This window comes from Sipha flava, unplaced genomic scaffold (genome assembly GCF_003268045.1).
Source record: "Sipha flava isolate LNK unplaced genomic scaffold, YSA_version1 127_pilon_pilon, whole genome shotgun sequence".
NCBI classification, from domain to species: domain Eukaryota; kingdom Metazoa; phylum Arthropoda; class Insecta; order Hemiptera; family Aphididae; genus Sipha; species Sipha flava.
In genome coordinates this window covers 239,583-258,941 of record NW_020271753.1, presented here as the reverse complement: position 1 = coordinate 258,941, position 19,359 = coordinate 239,583, and the positions used below count along the sequence as shown (strand labels likewise).

General features: G+C 28.1%; 1 protein-coding gene across 1 annotated transcript in view; it reads right to left on the bottom strand.

Moving 5' to 3' along the window:
- Window positions 1-19,084, bottom strand: part of LOC112694347 (synaptotagmin-7) — a 156,337-nt gene extending 137,253 nt beyond the window's left edge. Inside the window, exons 1-2 of the mRNA XM_025569785.1 lie at window positions 18,874-19,084; window positions 18,465-18,751 (exon numbers count right to left, since the gene is read on the bottom strand). Of these exons, the coding sequence (XP_025425570.1) occupies window positions 18,465-18,559 (95 nt within the window). The 5' untranslated portion in view covers window positions 18,560-18,751; window positions 18,874-19,084. The remainder of the gene's footprint in view (window positions 1-18,464; window positions 18,752-18,873) is intronic.
- Window positions 19,085-19,359: the final 275 nt, after the last annotated feature.

The following is a 19,359-nucleotide window of genomic DNA, read 5'->3' as shown; positions in this document are numbered from 1 at the left end:
ATAAAATGTCTAGAGTTATTATTTGAAAAATAAATATAAATTAGAACATTTTCAAAAGTTAATGCTTGAAGATAATTATATTATAATGCAAATTATAAGATATCAAAAAACTAAAATAATCATTATAACAAGTATAAATTTATAAACAATATAAGAATATAGTTGAAAACAAAAAAAAAAATACAAACATTTATTCCAAGCGATATTTATTCGTCACAAATAATAATGATAAAAAGCACTGTCTAATATATTATACATTATTATACACGAATTTGATATATTTATTGTATGCACTTAGTCTGTGGTTCAATGTATATACACTTATTTATACTGATGCATGTACAAATGTTTTTTTGCTCGTAAGATTTTATAGATAACAGTTAAAATTAATTTTTTCCGACCAATTATTAACAATGTTCCATGTAATGATTTATTAGTTGTTATAGTTTTGACATAAATTATTTTATACATGATATAATGTATATATTTTTATTTCTATTGCCCGCTTGATATTATTATATATTTCATAAAATTCAAATTAATGCATTTTTTCCATCTATGAGTATCATATCCACATACATTAAAATCGATTACTAATACGGTATTCGTTTAATTTTTAAGATTTTTGTTTTCTATTGCAATGGTTAAAAAAATACTCATTTATATATAATTGCACTTTGAATACGGAAACGACATTAATTAGAGTATTAAATAAAGTTCAAAAAATATGTTTAAAAATAAACATAACATAATGAAGTTATATATTATAAAAACAAAAGTGTTTTGTTTTCACTATTATGGTACCTATATATAGGAAATTTAATATCACGCAATGTTTTTTTTATAATTTGATCATACATAAATTCTATAGAGGTGTAACGCTTAGGTTTAAGTGTGCCTTATTTTGTGTATTTCACGGAAAGAAATGTAATTCTTTTTTGTTCGTTCTCGGAATATATTCCATAACCCAGTACCGAAGGGATGATATTTGTTTTTTTTTTTTTTTTATTAAAATCACAATGTCAATAATAAATTTCATGTAAATACATGTTTTGTTACAAAATCAGTTGTATAATATACTTATAATAATAATAATAAAAAAAATAATAATGTTTCATAATAATTATTTTGGTCGAGCATTACGCCTACGTGCGTTCCCACTCCGTTGTGGCATTCGCTCTTTTGTCGTTTAAATGCGGACCATACACGGCCAATTATAAATGTCAATAATTTTGAATGATATTTAAAATTTGATCGTGTTTGGATTTTAACAGTCACAAAAATAGATTGCTCAAATATACAAATACGTGATTAGTCTTGACCATCAACCACATGAGTACTGTTCCCACTACGGTACGAATGGATAATATGACATTGTCAAACTCCAAATATTATTTTACATCTAATGCAGTTTGTTTTACTTGAAATTTTCAACAGCAAACTTACGATTCTAAAACATGTTGGACGAAATCGAAAAAATAATAAACACAGATTTACAATGATATGGATAAAAGTCCACAAACTATAAAAATGTTTAATGAAAACGGACGAAAACATTAATAATTAGTGTTTAATTAATTAATTCACAATCCAATTATTACAATTATTGTAATACTTGGATTGTACCTATGATCAGTACTCGATCTAAAATGAGGGGGCTAGTGGGTGCGTTTGCCCCAAGCTCTGTTGGTACAGAGGCGCTATTAAGTTTATGAAAAATATAAAATTCATGAGTATACCACGTACTTCCACCTACGTAAGGGCACTGCATTTTTCTTAGCTCCAGATGACAATTTTCCTAGATCCGGCACTGCTTACACAGCGTACATACATTTTATTCAATATTTAGTAAATATTTAAGAAAAATTAAAATATTTGGTAAATAAACAATATCCATCGGTTATACATTTTTAATTATTGAATTAAGTATCAGATATGTATACAATTTTACACTTTCATTACTTTCTAAATGTTAACAAATTCTTGTTACATGTTTCAACTTCAACATGAAAAATCAAATATAAATATTTATATTCAATGTTGTATATTGTTTTAAATTCCAGTCAATTACAAATATTTGCTTTAATGTTATGATTGACAAAAGTTGTGTAGGTGGCTACAGTACGTAATTATTGACGATCTCCTATACGCGCGTGTATACAGTGTTATTATTGTATATAACGTATGAACTCAAACTATATAAAACCGCTAAAAAGTATTTAAAACTAAGAAATTTCAATGAGAGGTAATGTGATGCACACAACAAAACTACGTACTTTGAAGTTCACGTGCATGGGTGGGTCAAAGGAACAGGACGAGGCGAGTCGGTGAGACAATATTTAGTTCGGTATTGCTTTGTCATCGCGATCCGAATTAACTATGATAAAATTATTATACAATAGGATCGTGGTGGCATTGTTTATCTATTCAAAATTCAAGAGGAAGATTATCTCTAATCCAATCGTATTTTTGCACGACAAACGACAACGTGCATCACAAATAATACCTGCTCCTTTAGCGGTCGTCTTTGCACTCGTTTCCTTTGCTTTTTAATGATACATCACGTACTATTTCATAATCGAGCACAACGATACTACGTGTTAATATAAAAATAATATGACTGAAACGGTTTTCAATCTTTTAGGCACACGCCTGTTCGGTTTCATGAAGACCGCCGCAACGCCGTAACTTAGTATCATTGTATCACCGAATTCAACAAACTTTTTATCTAACAACATTCTTTGTGAAACGTTTTTTTTTTCTATAGAACCATAACACATTCATTGAAAATCGTTTCATTTAACGAATCAATTGTTTTTTAATAAAATAAACTTAACCTAGGTTAACCAGCTTCGTCTGGAAGATATTTTATTATTTTACATTGGAGCAATTACTATTTAGATGTAAAAAAAAGTGTTTAAATGAAAAAAAAAAGTGTACGAGACTTTTTGGTATATTATAATAATATTATTTTTTTTTATTTGATCTGTATATTTTATAATAAATGTCATAAATGTGTAATGATGTGCATCATTCGACTGTTAAAGACGGCACAAATATTTTATTATGTATACAATATATATTTTTAAATTCTTTCAAATAAATAACGGTATCTTCGATACCCGCGCGAACGACACGGGTCGAACAATAGTAGTATTGACATCCCTACATTAAAAGGACAGGCCCAAGGTCCATGCCGCCGCGTGTGCCTATATAACAGGGACACACACACAGAGTCCTTAATCTTAGATCGTCAGTGCATGCGCACCGATCATAAGATCAACGACGGGACACACAGAGTCATTGGTCTTAGATCGTCAGTGCATGCGCACCGATCATAAGATCAACGACCAACGATTTGCATATTTACATACGCGATTTGTTTTGAATCATTCAAGTTTAACTCAAATAAAAGAAAAAAAAATATTGAATCTGTTCGACTTGCGTTCTTCGTACGAGTGTTGAAGAATACCCAGTTCTGGTGCCATTAAAATTTGCATTTGTTCTTTCTTGTTCAACCTCACGTCGACATCAGAAGTACGAACAGGTAAGTGCTATTTTATTTAGCTTGGCAGACTGCACAATTGCACTGATCGGCTCTCGAACCTTCTCAACCCCGAGAGCCCTCCCTTAAACAAGGAGGAAGGTAATAACCCATCGCATCACACCTACCACACCTATGTACCTACTTTATTTCATTTTTGTACTTTTGGGTTATTACAAATGTTATTAATATTATATAGCATAAGTTATAACAAACTCATCAATCGATTTAGCATTAATTTATCATTACCTAGAAACCACAAGGAGGCGACTATCACTGTCCTACAAAAAAGTTTTTTTTGGTTTACTTGAAATGATTAAATTATTTAATAAAATTAGGGAAATTAAATTTTTTTTTTTTTTGATATTATGGTATTAATTATAGTTTTTTTTTAAATATTTTTTATTTGGTTAAAAATGTTAATAATACAAAATACAGTTATAAGTTATCTGCATAGTAATGGGACATCATTTTCACATATTCATCCCTCATAATAGTAATTTCATTGTATTTTTAAATAATTTTTTCCATTTTTTTAAATTTTTTTTTTTGATTTGATGCTTTGAAATATAGGAAAAAATGAAATGTATAAAATGTATGAACCTATATGATTCATTTATGTTAAAACCTATTTAGACCGTTTTAATATTCTGTAAATATTTAAGTGTTATTTTAAAAGTGTACTAAAGATGTTTTTTAAATTTTGTTTCGAATACTTAACCTTAAAGTTCAGTGTAGTGTAGAGTTGGCACAGGGGACGTTTTTCAGAAAAAGACGAATATAATGAACTAAAAGCGTGTAAAAGGAAACTAGATTTTTGAGAGCATTCGCACACCAATCAGGGAAAAATATTTACCCGTTTGTTCGGAATAAGTTTATTGCGAACAGATTGGAAATCATCAAAATTTTCATTATAAAAAATTACTGTAGTTGGTGATCGACAGCCGTCACGCAACTGTACTGTTATTGTTCTTATATTCGTATCGTGTGAGATAATTTCAGGAGCTTGTTTCAAATAGTTAAATCTAGGATGAAATACCATATGAATAAAAATATAATGATGTGCTAGACTTGAGAAACGGGTATGATTTTACGAACCAAGAAACCATCATTCAATTTAATAGTGGTTCTTATAAAATCCTTAAAAAAGTATGAGACCATTAAATAATTTCGTTACATAATTATATGAAATTACGATAAACCGTGAAATATATTAAAATAAACCTTGCTCCTTAGCGTAGAGTATAGTCAAGCTTATATTCAACCAGAAAATAATATTACATACTACATTATATTCAATTTGAATAACCTTTGAATTTATCAGTATAGTTATCTATATATAATAATTTATTAAACACGCTTAACATTGTCTTTGGATCAACTCAAACATTGGTTAGAGGAAACCCTTAGTACCATTAATCAACTAAAACATCCTAAAGATATCCCTTAAATAATATCATAGAAAGACATATATTCGATATTAATAAGATTTTTACAAAAAGATTAATGTAACTTCTAAAACAAACATCTCTGTAACGTGCCACATTGTATTATGGATCAACTAAAATATCTTACGAATGTTCTTTGGAAATCATCAATTTCACAAAAATGTTGTTTAATATATAATTTATAGGGCAAAAAGTCAAATTGAAAATAACATATTTAAGGATATTAATAAATGGCTACAATAAAATGTTAATCAAAATTATGCTTAAATTATTAAATTAAAAATAAAATAATACATTTTTATCATATTCACTATCTACTTCATGAGTAGAATATGTTATTCATATAACGTCCGTTTAAATATTAATAAATTAATCTATATATATGTTATATTGGTTATATTTAAGGTGACCCTACGTCTCGTTTTTCATATCTTTGACCCATTATCCCTCGGGGAATCTACAGGACCGTTAAAATGACCCGTTTTCAGAAAGTAGTAAAAATAACTATGGTCTATTTTAATTTGTTGATGAATTATTTCTTTTATTATATTTAACTAGTATGTGTGCATGCGATGTGTATAATACACTGTATTACTGTATAGCGGTCGGTGACGTGTGACGACGGTGAATGGCAGAGGGCTGTGTGGTGCGGTATATAGGGATGGATGACTAAACTAATAAAAATGATATTTAAACACTGCAATATCAGCGCAAACGCAATATTATTTTTCATAGTTGGTTATTTCAGTGTTACACTAACCGTTTACCGTGTTCTTTACATAGATGTTTTTACTAATATATATATATATATATATAAGTTGTATATAATAAAAATGAGTTACTATTAATTAGTGTAGTTAATTGATTAAATTATATTGTTCTGAAATGTCATAATAGTAGTTTATTTTGTTAATAATTATTAAATAAAAAAATTGTAATCAAAATTATGAAGATATATTTTTATTTGTTTATTGTCCCATTTTGACTAGAAAAATAAATGGTCACCTTAGCTATACTGTGTAATACGATGTGACTGTATACGTATTGAACATTGTTAATCATAGAAAACAAACTTGAACATTTCAGGTCAATTCGTCACCGCGATGTATGACGTTAATTATTATTGATGATATTGACACTGATAATATTATTATTGTTATTTTTTTTTTTATAACTTTATTCGTGATTATTTGGACATTTTTTCGTATACTCTTTAGACACTATTTGGCAATTAGTTAGAATTAGGCTGTAATCTCAAATATGTGTACATGATATGCGAACCGACAGGCGGTAACCACGTTCCGCAGTATGTGTACCATTGCGGTTGTAGATCATCATTAATGGTAAGTATGCATTTATTATTATTTTTTTTTTTTATGTTCCATTGGAAAAGCATAAGATATGATTTTCTATTGTTAATATTTAGTCTCAGTCGTCTAATTTAATACGTATTAATGTTAATGATATAAAGTATAAATGTGTTTTGTACTTTTGAACACCGAAATATCAGTTGTGATGACTCCAAGATAAAATTAAATTATATTGTTTTAGATGTATTTTATTTTTTTATTGTTTCATTTCAATGATTATAATATGTTTTGAGTTTTTTGTTAGGTGGTGCAACGAAACTCATTATTTTTATATTTTTTCCTATTATTATTATTATTACATATACATTCAGGTTTTATGTATATTTTATAATAATTAAAACATTATTCTACCACAACATTACGTATTCTTTAAATTATTACAATCTATTTTATAATGTCCATGTTCTGAATGATCATTTCACAGATGAGTATTTCAACAACTAATAATAGTGTTATTAGATTGTTTAAATTTAACATATTTAAAATATCCAATATCATAGATGGTATCATTTAACATCATTTAACATTTGTCTATAAATAATTTATTAAAAATCACACAATCGGACAATAGCAATCCCACGAACAGCTTAACAACTTCAATAGGCTGTGTTATTTAACACCGCCTATTCTCAACACACATCGTCTGGATGTCCCGAGAAAAAAATTAGCACAGAGAAAATGGGCTTACCAATATTGTGAAATCACGATTGCAACAAATGTAATTACATATTTTTAGTTAAATCAAAGTCAGTGTTATTTATAGTATTCTTCGAAACTTGGGCTGTAAAATTAAACCGGATAAGTGTAAATGGAAAAGAAAAGCCATACAATCAAACCCAATAAAAAACCGTGTAAAAGAAGAAAAAAAATATCATTTTCACCTCCTTTAGTATCCGGAGCTAAAAAAATAAAACAAACCATTCGTTTCGAACAAATGAGTAAAAAATGTATTTATTCTTCGACTGTACGTGTCATGCTAAAACGATTTCTTTGTCCCGAAGACGAGTAGATAGTGATTGTTTTTTTTATTCTAAAAATGTTTCATCGCGATTCTTGTTTCGTCGTATTCACCGACGATCAAATTAAATTAAGCCGAAAAAAAAGTGAAACAAATAATGGTTCTCCAAAAAAAAAAAAAAGAGTTATTGTGATAATTCTAACGCTGACTATGTTTCTTTGTTTTTCTTTTTTTTTTTTAACATTCACTTGGAAGTTTAATACAACCTCACAGCTCTTCGAAAAATCCTTGAAACGACGACAACTTTCCGAAAAACTGCCAAGCACCTTAAACTTTGTACCTTAAGCCATTATAAATAATTTAACACAAACAATATATTGATATAATATGTAGTGTATGTTTTGGTAAAAGTCAGTTTATACGTTAAGTTGATAAATGTTACTTTCACATACTCAAATACCGATGAAACTTATTGAACTCGTCCTGTAGACCAACGTTCATTTTAATTTGGTAGCTGTTGTGAAAGTGATTATAATTTTGATTTACTTGTTAAAACTTTTTCAATTAATTTTCCAATTACATTACATTCGACTCCGTTGATGTCTGAATACATGATACCACTAAAAACAGTAAATTTTTCTTGTCTTTACTGCAGAAAGTTTCAAATAATAACAAATAGGAATTTATAAAAGACTTAATGATGAAAAATATAAACTGAAACAAGAATATATAAATAAACTAAATACTAATATTGGATCGTTATTCTCATAGTTCGACACATGAAAAACTTGTAAAATCGTAAACGGAGTATAAATTACTCGTATATACCAGTGCTGTAAAATTACGTTTGATAATGAACATACATTAGTATAAAATTAAAATATAAACAACTAAACTTTTTCTTTTTATTGTTGAAAATATTAAGAAATACAAAATTTATCTTTGGAAATTATTACTCAGATCTAATATCTAGTATAATCGTTTTCATATTGACATTTAAAGATGGTATATATGTAAGTAATAGTTCTATAATATACTCCTTACACCACACACACAATATTTACATGTCTTTAGAAAAATCTAAAATAAAACTTTGAAGTACTCAACATCTACAATGTTTCAAAAAACTATGTAACCGTTGATATTTAATTTTTCTCTGACATAAAAATTGCTAATTAATCTTATAAAATTTAAACACAGACAATTGAACCAATAGTTATATATTTTTATTTATTTATTTATTTTTTTTGCATTTATACGCAATATAATGTAATTGTTAATTATTTAGTTTATCGCACAGATATTATTAAATTAAGACGTATGAAGGATACCCATATTGTATTATAATCACATTGAACAGTTAATAATAATATTAAATCAAAAAATTACAGAATTTCCTTAATAAACAAATTACAATAATATTGTAAAATGTGTTATCATATATTATTTTATGCAGTAAGTTAATTGGGATGAAAACTGGTTGATTATAAATCACTAATCGTGTAATCTTATAAATCAAATATTGTGAGTATGATTTATAATTTATTATTCAAATTGTTTTTCCGATATTCCGAGCGTTTCCATGATATATTAGGAAAACCTATAAGGTACGTTTTTGTTTTTTAATTTAAACGAAAATTAATTATAAATATTAATAAAAAAAATTACGTATGAACGTGTAATAATAATTAATGTCATCAGCATTGTAATATAGTACTAAAAATTTAATGTGTAGTTTTGTGTTCAGTATTAAGGATACTGCGTAAAAAATAACATAATATGTATACATTTAAGTATTTAAATTATTTAAATAAATATCATTCGAATTATGCCTTGATCGAAGAAATGAATATAAAAAAAAAAATCTTCGACTATCGTTCATCAATTTATAATTTAATATATATAAGTGTGGTTCAATAGTATTACAATATTATTTCAACTCTATTACACATTCACGAACCATAAATATGATGTCAATATTAATAAAATATCTCGATAGTGTAATCAATTTTGCTTCATTATTTATTATCTGTAGGAACACGAGTCGTGGCATTATAACTTAGACTGTTTTACAATTTTAATTATACGAATGTTTTTGCGTCGGCCTAAAAAACAAATATCAGTAATGAAATGTATATGCCTCCGGGGGTTAAAATATAATAACGGGTATTTATTTATCATTACGCACATGGAGTTGTGGCGTAAAATTTATTCTACCACTTAAAAACGTGTAATTAGAAATATGGTGAAAATTACAATTATTCTATGGAATCAAGTGTTATGCTGTGTCGATTGAAAACGGGTATTCGGGTGATTCGAACATAGTTAAAATTAGATTTAAATTAAACTCCGTAGTAACAAAGCGGTATAAGATCACATATAAATGGAAAATATTATATTATGAAAATATCCGTAAATTCACCGTGTACGATAAATTAATGTAATTATCTACCTACTTCATAGGAAGCGCACTATGTCGTATGTAATAAGACTCAATTTTAAATTGTATACATACATTTTCGTATGGAAGCCGATGCTGGTTTGAGATAAATATTTTAACAAAAAATACCGTACAGCTCAAACACAAAATCCTATTAAAAAATCGGACACCCGTTAATCAACTATACTGTTATACCGTATCATTCAAAAGAACGTTTACAGTACTGCGGAGTCGTAAATTGAATTTACAGTCCCTACAGAGAACTCTGAGTTGTACGCTATTAAAAAAAAACGAATAACTTTTGTCATTTTTTTTGAAAATCCATCAAAGAATGAAATTAAGGAACAAAAATATTGAAGACGGACGTTTACTAGGTATTATGTAAAATGGAAAAAAAAGTTAACAACAGCCCGCTGTAGAAAAAATGTCGAACCTAAGCGTGCACCATCGTCGCTATTAGTTTTATTATGTGAGGGATGATGATTAACACGGTATAATATCGTCGACGATTTTTGATGTTCATCGAATGATGTAGATGAGTGTTTTACCCGTATAGTTTATCACTTGCATACCTTGCGACATTCTTTTTACCTGGAAGTCAATAGATCGACTAATTCCTTGTATGAACAATTTGAATGAATATTACTGAAAAATAACAAAAACGGTGACGTAACACTACTAGTATTGTATGGATTAAAAAAAAAAAGGAAAAACACCAACGAAATACGTGAACAGTAACACAAGCAGTAGCAGCAGTTTTAATAGATACGTTGAGCACCAGTTGTTTGAATGTACAATGATTTTGACCCTTTGAACGAGTATAATATAAACAATAGCCAACGATGACGAAACTACATGGAATTGTTTTTGACACATATCATATCGAGGCTGCGTTACATATTATTTCTAAAAATTGTTAACAGCTGCTATCGCACTTATTATCGTCGTTATGGACCACTCAAAATCGCATTGCTGGCCATCAAAATATTATGTGCGTTCACCTAACAGCATTTATGCAATAATATTCGAATTGTATTGCGCGCGCGATATGCACACTATGTTTGTAATTACTGTTGATTACTATTGTTATTGATTTAACCGAACAGGTGAACGTAATAATTGATATTATTTAAAACGATTTGTAGCCGTTGAAATGATTCATTTTAACGAGTGAACGAAGGAAGTATCGTGTCGGTATGCTTAAGTAAAGCAATATAAACAAACCCAGAGATGGGGATAGTCTCGTTTTTTGTTTACAAATGCACTTAATTTCCCGTGTTCGGTGGAAGTGTATCAATTGATTGTGATTTGAATATTGTTAATAAACAATGTACCTCGGAAACAACCGTAATTCGTATTGTACCAAGTCACGGTCTGTTGAAATTGTGAGAACGTTAGTATGAAAAAAGGCCGTGAAAAGCTTACACGAAAACACCGATAAAGTAATCATTATGAAATACTTATCGGTGTCGATAAAAATTTTGAAAATTCGTTGTAGCTGATGTGAATTTGATTAGGGCTCGGGATGTTGAGCTATATAATTAGAAAAAAAAAAATGATTACCAAGCAATACGAAAACCCGACCGAAAAATCTATTAATCGACTTTAAAGCGTACTTGAAATTTAAGTGATTCGGAAAATGGTAAAATTGTTATTATTATTATTATAATTACACTCGTTGATGTGTACTCGAAGTTTTTGTACATTTTATAAGCGTTCCGTTTCGATTTGGTTTATTGACGATTTTAGCATTCAAAAAATCAAAACAAATTTTATTTTTGGTACCTAAAGCGAAAATGGTCATAAAAAAAAAATACACACTACCAGTGTTAAACAATGTTGCACACGAGTACCTACACTAAAAAAACACCAGCATTTCTTGTAATTATGAAGTGCATGATGTTTTAAAATATCCTTAACTATAATGTAGCACTGCGTTTCACTATATTGTGAAAGTGCATGACAGTATGCGACACATTATTAGCACTTGGACTATGTACTGATATTATCTCGAAAAATTGTTATAAAATAAACATTATGAAAAAAAAAAAAAACATTGAGTATTAAAAAAAAAAAAATAATCATTAATTATAAACCTTCGGTATCATATTCGTATTTGTATGAATTACTGAAAAAGTATAACACTCCTTTTCAAAATTATTCAATAACATATAAAACATTTTTCAGGAAAAATAAAGCGAATCGAGCAGAGGAATTTTTAATAGTTTTAATATGGAAAAAAATGTAAAAAATGATATGTAAAAATTTGAAAGTAAAAACATCATATTTATTAAACTAGAGTTCGGTTAAAAAGCAGAAAAAAAAATGTATTTCTAAAATAAAAATTAAACACTTTTTCACTAAAAATATCTATTATGTTTACTTTAAAATGTAATTTTAGTTAAACTTATAACTATGTTTTTTATTTAGAAACTTTCCAAAATAATAATATTATCATTCCTAATTAATATGGCTTTTTTAGAAAAAGAAAATTTTAAATAAATAACTAAAATATTTCAAGAACGTTAAAAGTATCAAGTCAAATTAGTTTTTTAATTTTACTAGGTAATCGAGAACAGCTACTTCAACCATAATTTTTTGTACGTAACACTTGGATAATTTCAGAAAATATAATTAAAATCGGTTTATAGACACATTTTTACATTATAACTCTATAATTTACCATTTATAATGGTTCGGAGAGTTGCAAAATTAAAAATAATTATTATTTCAATATAATATTCAGGCTATAATGCGGTTTAATATAGTTTAAAAATACATTTTTTTTTTTATATAATAATGGGTGCGATATTATAAAAATATAATTTCAGGAACATTTTTATGATTGAACGTTAAATAAAATTCGGCTATTAATTTTTAATATTATAAATGTATTATAGATATATCATCACATAAAAAGAAAATTTCATTAAAATACATTAATGTAAATCATTTTTCTATTTACATTTATTTTATTTTTAAAAAATATTCGTTTTGATTTTTCAATATAGGTTACTCTCGAATACTTTACATATTATTTATATGTAGTATATAATATATTATGATGATAAAATTAATAACTTGAGGTCTTGTCGGTGATACAATGATTATGTTGTAAATACATCATATCCCCAAGAGGAATTAACACCTACTAGACATATGGTATAACCTGAACAAAGTCTATTACTAACCAATCAAAATTTAACATGAAAAAAAATTGAATAACAGAAGTAATACAATTAAAAAAATATATATATTATTCTAAGTCTCAAATATTTATAAAATTGAATATGAAAAAATTGGATTTCGAGAAGGCTTAATAATTTTATATACTGTGCTTATTTATTAGAATACATTTATTTTTAATATTTGTGCATAAAGCAAATCGTAGGGAAAAACAAGATTAAGTATGATGTTTAATTTTGTCGAAAAATCGTGCAATATTTTTTTTTTAAATGAACACAAACCAATATTCGCAATAAAATGAAAATAATTTATTGCAAATTTTAGGATTACAGATTAAAAATTATAATTTTTTGAAAATCAATACAAGTTACATTATTAATGTTGACATAATTTTTATCATGCTAATTTTTTCAATCAATGTTGCCAATGCTTATTGTAATAAAAATAAAAATAAAATTGTATAATCAACCAATATCAGAAAAGAAATCATAAAATTGTACATTAATGATTTAAGATATGCCCTTTTTATTTTGAACAGTAAGGTTAAGTTAGGTTAAGAATATTAATTACGCGATTTTCGATTTATTTTAAAAACTAATGTACTGAAGTTAGCTATTTTTTTTAAGTGAGCCGTGCGTTTCGTTCATAAAATCACGAATAAATATTATTGGAAATGTTTGCACCAAATGATAAACTGAAATATAAACTATTCAAAACAATAAAATTATAGCCCGAAGAAAATATTCATTACTCAATACCAGTACACTATATTTATGAAAAAAAAAATCTATTTCAATGGAATAAAATCAATCAGACACACTACGCACACAAGCATCTATAGTTCAGTGAACGTATAATAAAACTGTATTATTATATTATTTTAGGTAACATTATAAAAATATGAAATATTATATACGATATTTCCAATGAATCTGTTTATCAATAAAAGTTTACGGATTAATGTAAAACTAGCTATCGTTCACAGATTTTTTTCATTTTAAAGTTAATTTTCTATGTGCCTACGGCCTTATATATTCATACAAAGTTCATCTAATCTATAGTTATTATTGACAGAATTAAATATTATACATATTTTAATTTTATTATTATTACTATTTATCTATTTATTTGCCTATCTATAAATACATTTTTTTCAACCTATGACGAATGTATAAGTCATATAACGTTTACGCGTTGTAAAAGAAGCATTAAAGCAAAATCGAAATGAAGTATAACAAATTATATTATCTTCACGAAACTGTGTTCACATTGATATATACTTATATAACATTTTACATAAGATTAACTTATTACGCATCTTGTGCAATTTGAATGCGTAACTTATATTCCAAGAACGTTGAATACCTCTGTCTGAACATTTTTTGACAGTAAATAATATTTATTAATAATACTCGGCACGTTTCGCAAAACGTATAAGTATAATGAATGGGAATTTTGTAATGTTTTAAATATTAAAAAGTCTAATTACGTGATATTTTTTTTTTGTGTGTGGAAACCGTGAGCTTTGAAATATTATAGCTAGAACGTGTTAGCGTTGGGGGAGTAACTTCAGCTTTGTGACACAAACATTAATTTTTTCTTTCCACTGCATTTCTATCAAATAAATTGTTTTTATCACTTTTCGAGGGAAGAAAATAAATACATTTAACGGTGCGATTACTTACTACGAATTTGTTTAAAATTATTATTAATTCAATTTTTTCTGGATTCATTTCTAACCATGTTGAAACAGATCTAAAAATATAGTATACCTACTTTTTCTTTTTTTTTTTTAATTAAAAATGCTCAGCTAGCGAATAGTATAGTATTATGTATTACTTGTTAAAGTCCTCCGAAATAAAATACTACTAATGATAAACGATTAGAAAAATCGGTTAAAACATGCTAACCACGTTCAGTGTTTACACTCCATACGCATTGTATTGGAAACTTAGTTGTTATCGGTATTATAATAAGTTTTATTTGTGTGTTCACATCTTTATATTTATTCATTATTATATACAGTTTTTTTTTTTTTTTTTTGAGCCAAATGTCTTAAAAAAAGCTCTTGTGGACTAACCAGCTGACGGATTAATCCCTCGATTACTATTAATCCAGGATTATCATAATAAATGGGCTCGGGCTTAATTTGTTCGGCCAACATATAAAACCACATTTTTAAACTTCTCTTACTTTGTTATTTACCTATAATGGAAACGTCAAAAAACCACTAAACGCATTTTTTTATTTTCAAATAATCGTTTGGTACTCTTAAACTTGTTTATTAAGACATTATACGAAGTGCTCGAGAAAATTCCAAGACCAACAACAATAGAATTATTATTATGAACACATCACAAAATGCCATTGAAATTTTTCAAATAATCCTACTTTGTAGTAGATCGGTACGTTAATTTTTAGAGAACAATATGTTATTATTTATATAGTTAACATTTGCATAGACAATTTATATTTCATTAACCTCGACAGGCTCAAATAATACTATATAAAATTATAAATTATGCGTTCATTTTAAATGTACATCAATGGTTTACATTTTTATACTTCCCATAGTAACTATATATATATATATATATAAAAACCTTGTACAATTATTTTATGTATTTATACAGTTTTTGAATTGGAAATTAAAAACATGTGATGGATTTAATTTTTAATGAAAACTAACTTTAATAAAATTATTTTAAAGATTATCTTACACGTGTTGCTGTAATATAAGTGTATACTACAAATAAATAAAAATATGTAATTATTTTAACTAGTGATTGGTCAAACCCTGATTTTTTAAATCGAACCGAACTTGAACCGAACTTTAAATTATTTTTTCGAACTCGAACTCAATACTTTTTATTATGTACATCGTATCTACCTACAAATTAAATCGAACCATAACTATTAATTACTATTGTATTTTAAGTTTTCGTATTACCTATTCTACATTTTAACTTTTAAGTCTAAGCAATTGTATTATTTAAAATACATTTAAATTTTAGATAATTTCTTCTTCTTATTATTATTATTATTTTTCAAAACCAGTATTTTGCTCTCTCGAGTTGTCTTATAGCTTATATAATATTCATTGAGTATTGAGTATTGAGTGTAATATGACAATACAATCAGTACATTTTAATAATATGTAAAAAAATAGTAATCATAACTATAATTCACAAATATAGAATAATTAGTAGAATTTATAATGTAAGACGTAAACAGTTGTAAACATGTTGTAAACATGTATTTATTAACAGCACAGTTGCGGTATCGGAATATTACCATGGATTTCCCAAAATAGATATTAACCTCTACAATAAATATGATAAAAACAAAAATAGCTAATTTATGAATGTAGATACACTGCCTTTATGAGCGATAAACTACTTATTAATGCATTGGTCGGCAGAGGGTGGACGTGTAATATACGACTGGAAAAATAACATTATTATTATAAATAATGCATAACGTGCTCTTTATAGATCATAACTATCTATCATCAATAGTCTAATTATTTCTAAATAATCATCAATTTTTATTTTTCAAAAATAACTTTTGAAGAATTGTACAAATATTTGGTTTTCGAACTATTGTGGCCAGTAAGTCTGGTTCGACAAATATTTTCAAATTAGATTTTCGAACAGTAAAATATGCTTGATAGTTCGGTTCGATTTTTTTTCATGCCAAGTTCGAATTTCGAACCGAACTGAACATCAAGGGTTCGATTCGAGATTCGAACAGTTCGACCCATCACTACTTATAAAATTGCACGGTTTTCATTTAAATCCGCCCAATTGTAGGTGACAATTTCAAGATGATTATATTACAGTATATGTCAATTTATTTTTTGAAATATTACTAATTGACTGTAATAATATTTAAACTGAAAGTTTAACTTATTGGGATCGGAAAGAACTCTTAATTGAAAAATACTTAGTTTAAAAAAAATTTACCTACGTAAGTTTATTTAGAAGTAAAGTGTTTTACTATTGACTGATAATAATTAAACTATTAGTGATCACGAGATTTTTTTTTTTTCTGAAGTGTACATTAAAGGTGCAATAAAGTATTAAAATATAGTATTTATGAAAATAATAATATAACATCATAACAATAAAAATAGGCGAACTAAAATAAGAACAATGTATAAGAAACTATATTTATCATCAAATACTTTGAGATGTGTATCATAATTGATACAGTTTTAGTTGATGAATAATAGTGTAGTTAAATACAAGCGTTTTATGAACATAATTATTTATACGTTTAGTATATTGTTTTCGCAAGTGTTTAAAATCATTTGTGTTTAAACTATCGATGTATTAAACAATTATATGACGTATAGGTGCAGCGTTAAAACAATTTTATATTAATAAAATAAAATAAACCTAGTTGAGATTTATAGTACAAACGCAGTAACCTATTATGGGTACAATATTAATATACTTCCCAACCAGTACTCTCATTGTAACTGTGTATTACGTTTCGGGGCCAAAATGTAGTTAGTTTTTTCGATTTTTGACGTGCAATACCGTTATATAATGAACAACACATTTCAGAAGTAACGTTAATGCTATGGCGTAAAAATAATTTTCTGTTCGTCCGTAATCAATGACAGAGTGATATCATTCAAATATTTTATCAGATAAAACAATAATTTTTTTTCCCATAGATATTTTTCGAGGTACGATTAACATAACAACCACATCCGTGCACAATATTCGCAAAAACAATTTTGTTCAAATGTCCTCTCTCTCGATTTAGATTACAGTTATTACTTTACAGCGTGTCGTTAACCCGCACGCACAGTGGTATCGATGTGTTTTCAAATCAACAATGCCGTGTACATTAGAGACGTGTATTGCGAATGAATTACAAAATATAAACACATGTACACGCATACGCACCCTCATTGTTTACCCCTCCGGTCTACGGACATATTATGTATAAGTATATATATCGTAAAATAATAATTTATATACAACCCCGCTGACATTACGTAACAATAAGATAGCTGTCATCGGATGGAAGGTTGGGTATAACATGTGGAAGGTAGGAAATTATTTTCCATTTGGAAAATTCGTCGTTTCCACGAACAATACGCATTTTTCGTTATTAAACGAAATTGACCGATTACAACGATAACAATCACAATAATAATAATTAAAATATTAACAGTGCTATACGTAGGTATGCATAAGGTATATATATATATATATATATATATATATATATATACATATAAAGTGTAAGAGAGAGAAATTGAGAGATAGAGTGAGCGCGATAGAAATAAATAAAATCAACGTGCATTTGGAAAAAGACGAAATAATTTTATCAAGCAAATTGAAAATAAAAATTGAAAAATTAAAAAATAAACCTATTCAGATTAACTATTGAATTCTCGTTCCGTCGGAAACGGTGCAGTTAAAATTTCATGTAATTTTAACAATACGTCGTGTACGCGATAAACGTTTGGAAATAGTATATTAAATATTTTAACACTTACAAACTTTGAGAGAGAAGTTTTGTGACGCCCAACTTGGACATGGCATTATTTTTGAAACCGTCGAAAATCGAGTTGGCGGAGCTTTTATTATTCATATTAGCCGTTTTCTGCTCACAGCTGTACACCGAGTGACGGGGTGCAATTAGGTGAAAAACGTACGTTTGTCGACACACGAAGTACCGGGGACTTCACTCGGCCGGTTGACTGTCGGACGGCCGGATGAAACTGTTCTGTGTCAGGGACATCAAGCGAGAAGTAAGAGATTAAGTCGACGTGATCACGTGTATCTATAAAAAAAAATAAAAATGAAAACTAATACAGCGAAAAGTAAAGAAAAAAAAATTTCGCTAGGAAAAAAATAAATGTATTTAAAAAAAAAAAAAAAAACGTAATTGATGGTTATACGTACGGACAGATAGACAGACAGATAGAAGGAGACAGAGCGAGACGAACGGAGAAAGAAAGCCGAAAATATTGTAACCGCGGAAAGACGGTTTGAAATGTTCCGGCGCGTACGTGTTTTGTAAATTTCAGATCTAGAAGTGTACACAGCGGAATGGTGATGGGAGTCGTACGCCGAAACAAAGACTGAGAACGCGAAGTTTCCGAGCACGCTTTTTGTGCGACAGTGTTGGTTTCTCGTCCGCCCGTTTTCGAGGGGGGGCGCGGCGTATACTGTACACCAACCCCCCCGGAGGGAGGGGGCCCTTGGCGGCGCGCGCGCATACGCTCCGCCGTGAAAACTGGGTCAACTGTGACCGACTCAGCTGTATCGCACCCCTGCCGCCTACCCTTTGCACCGCTGGAGGTGGCAGTAGGACGGACGGCAGGCGTGGACGGAGTGCCGAGCGGAGGAGTGCAAGGGACGATTTTTCCTATCCCTCCGATGCCACCA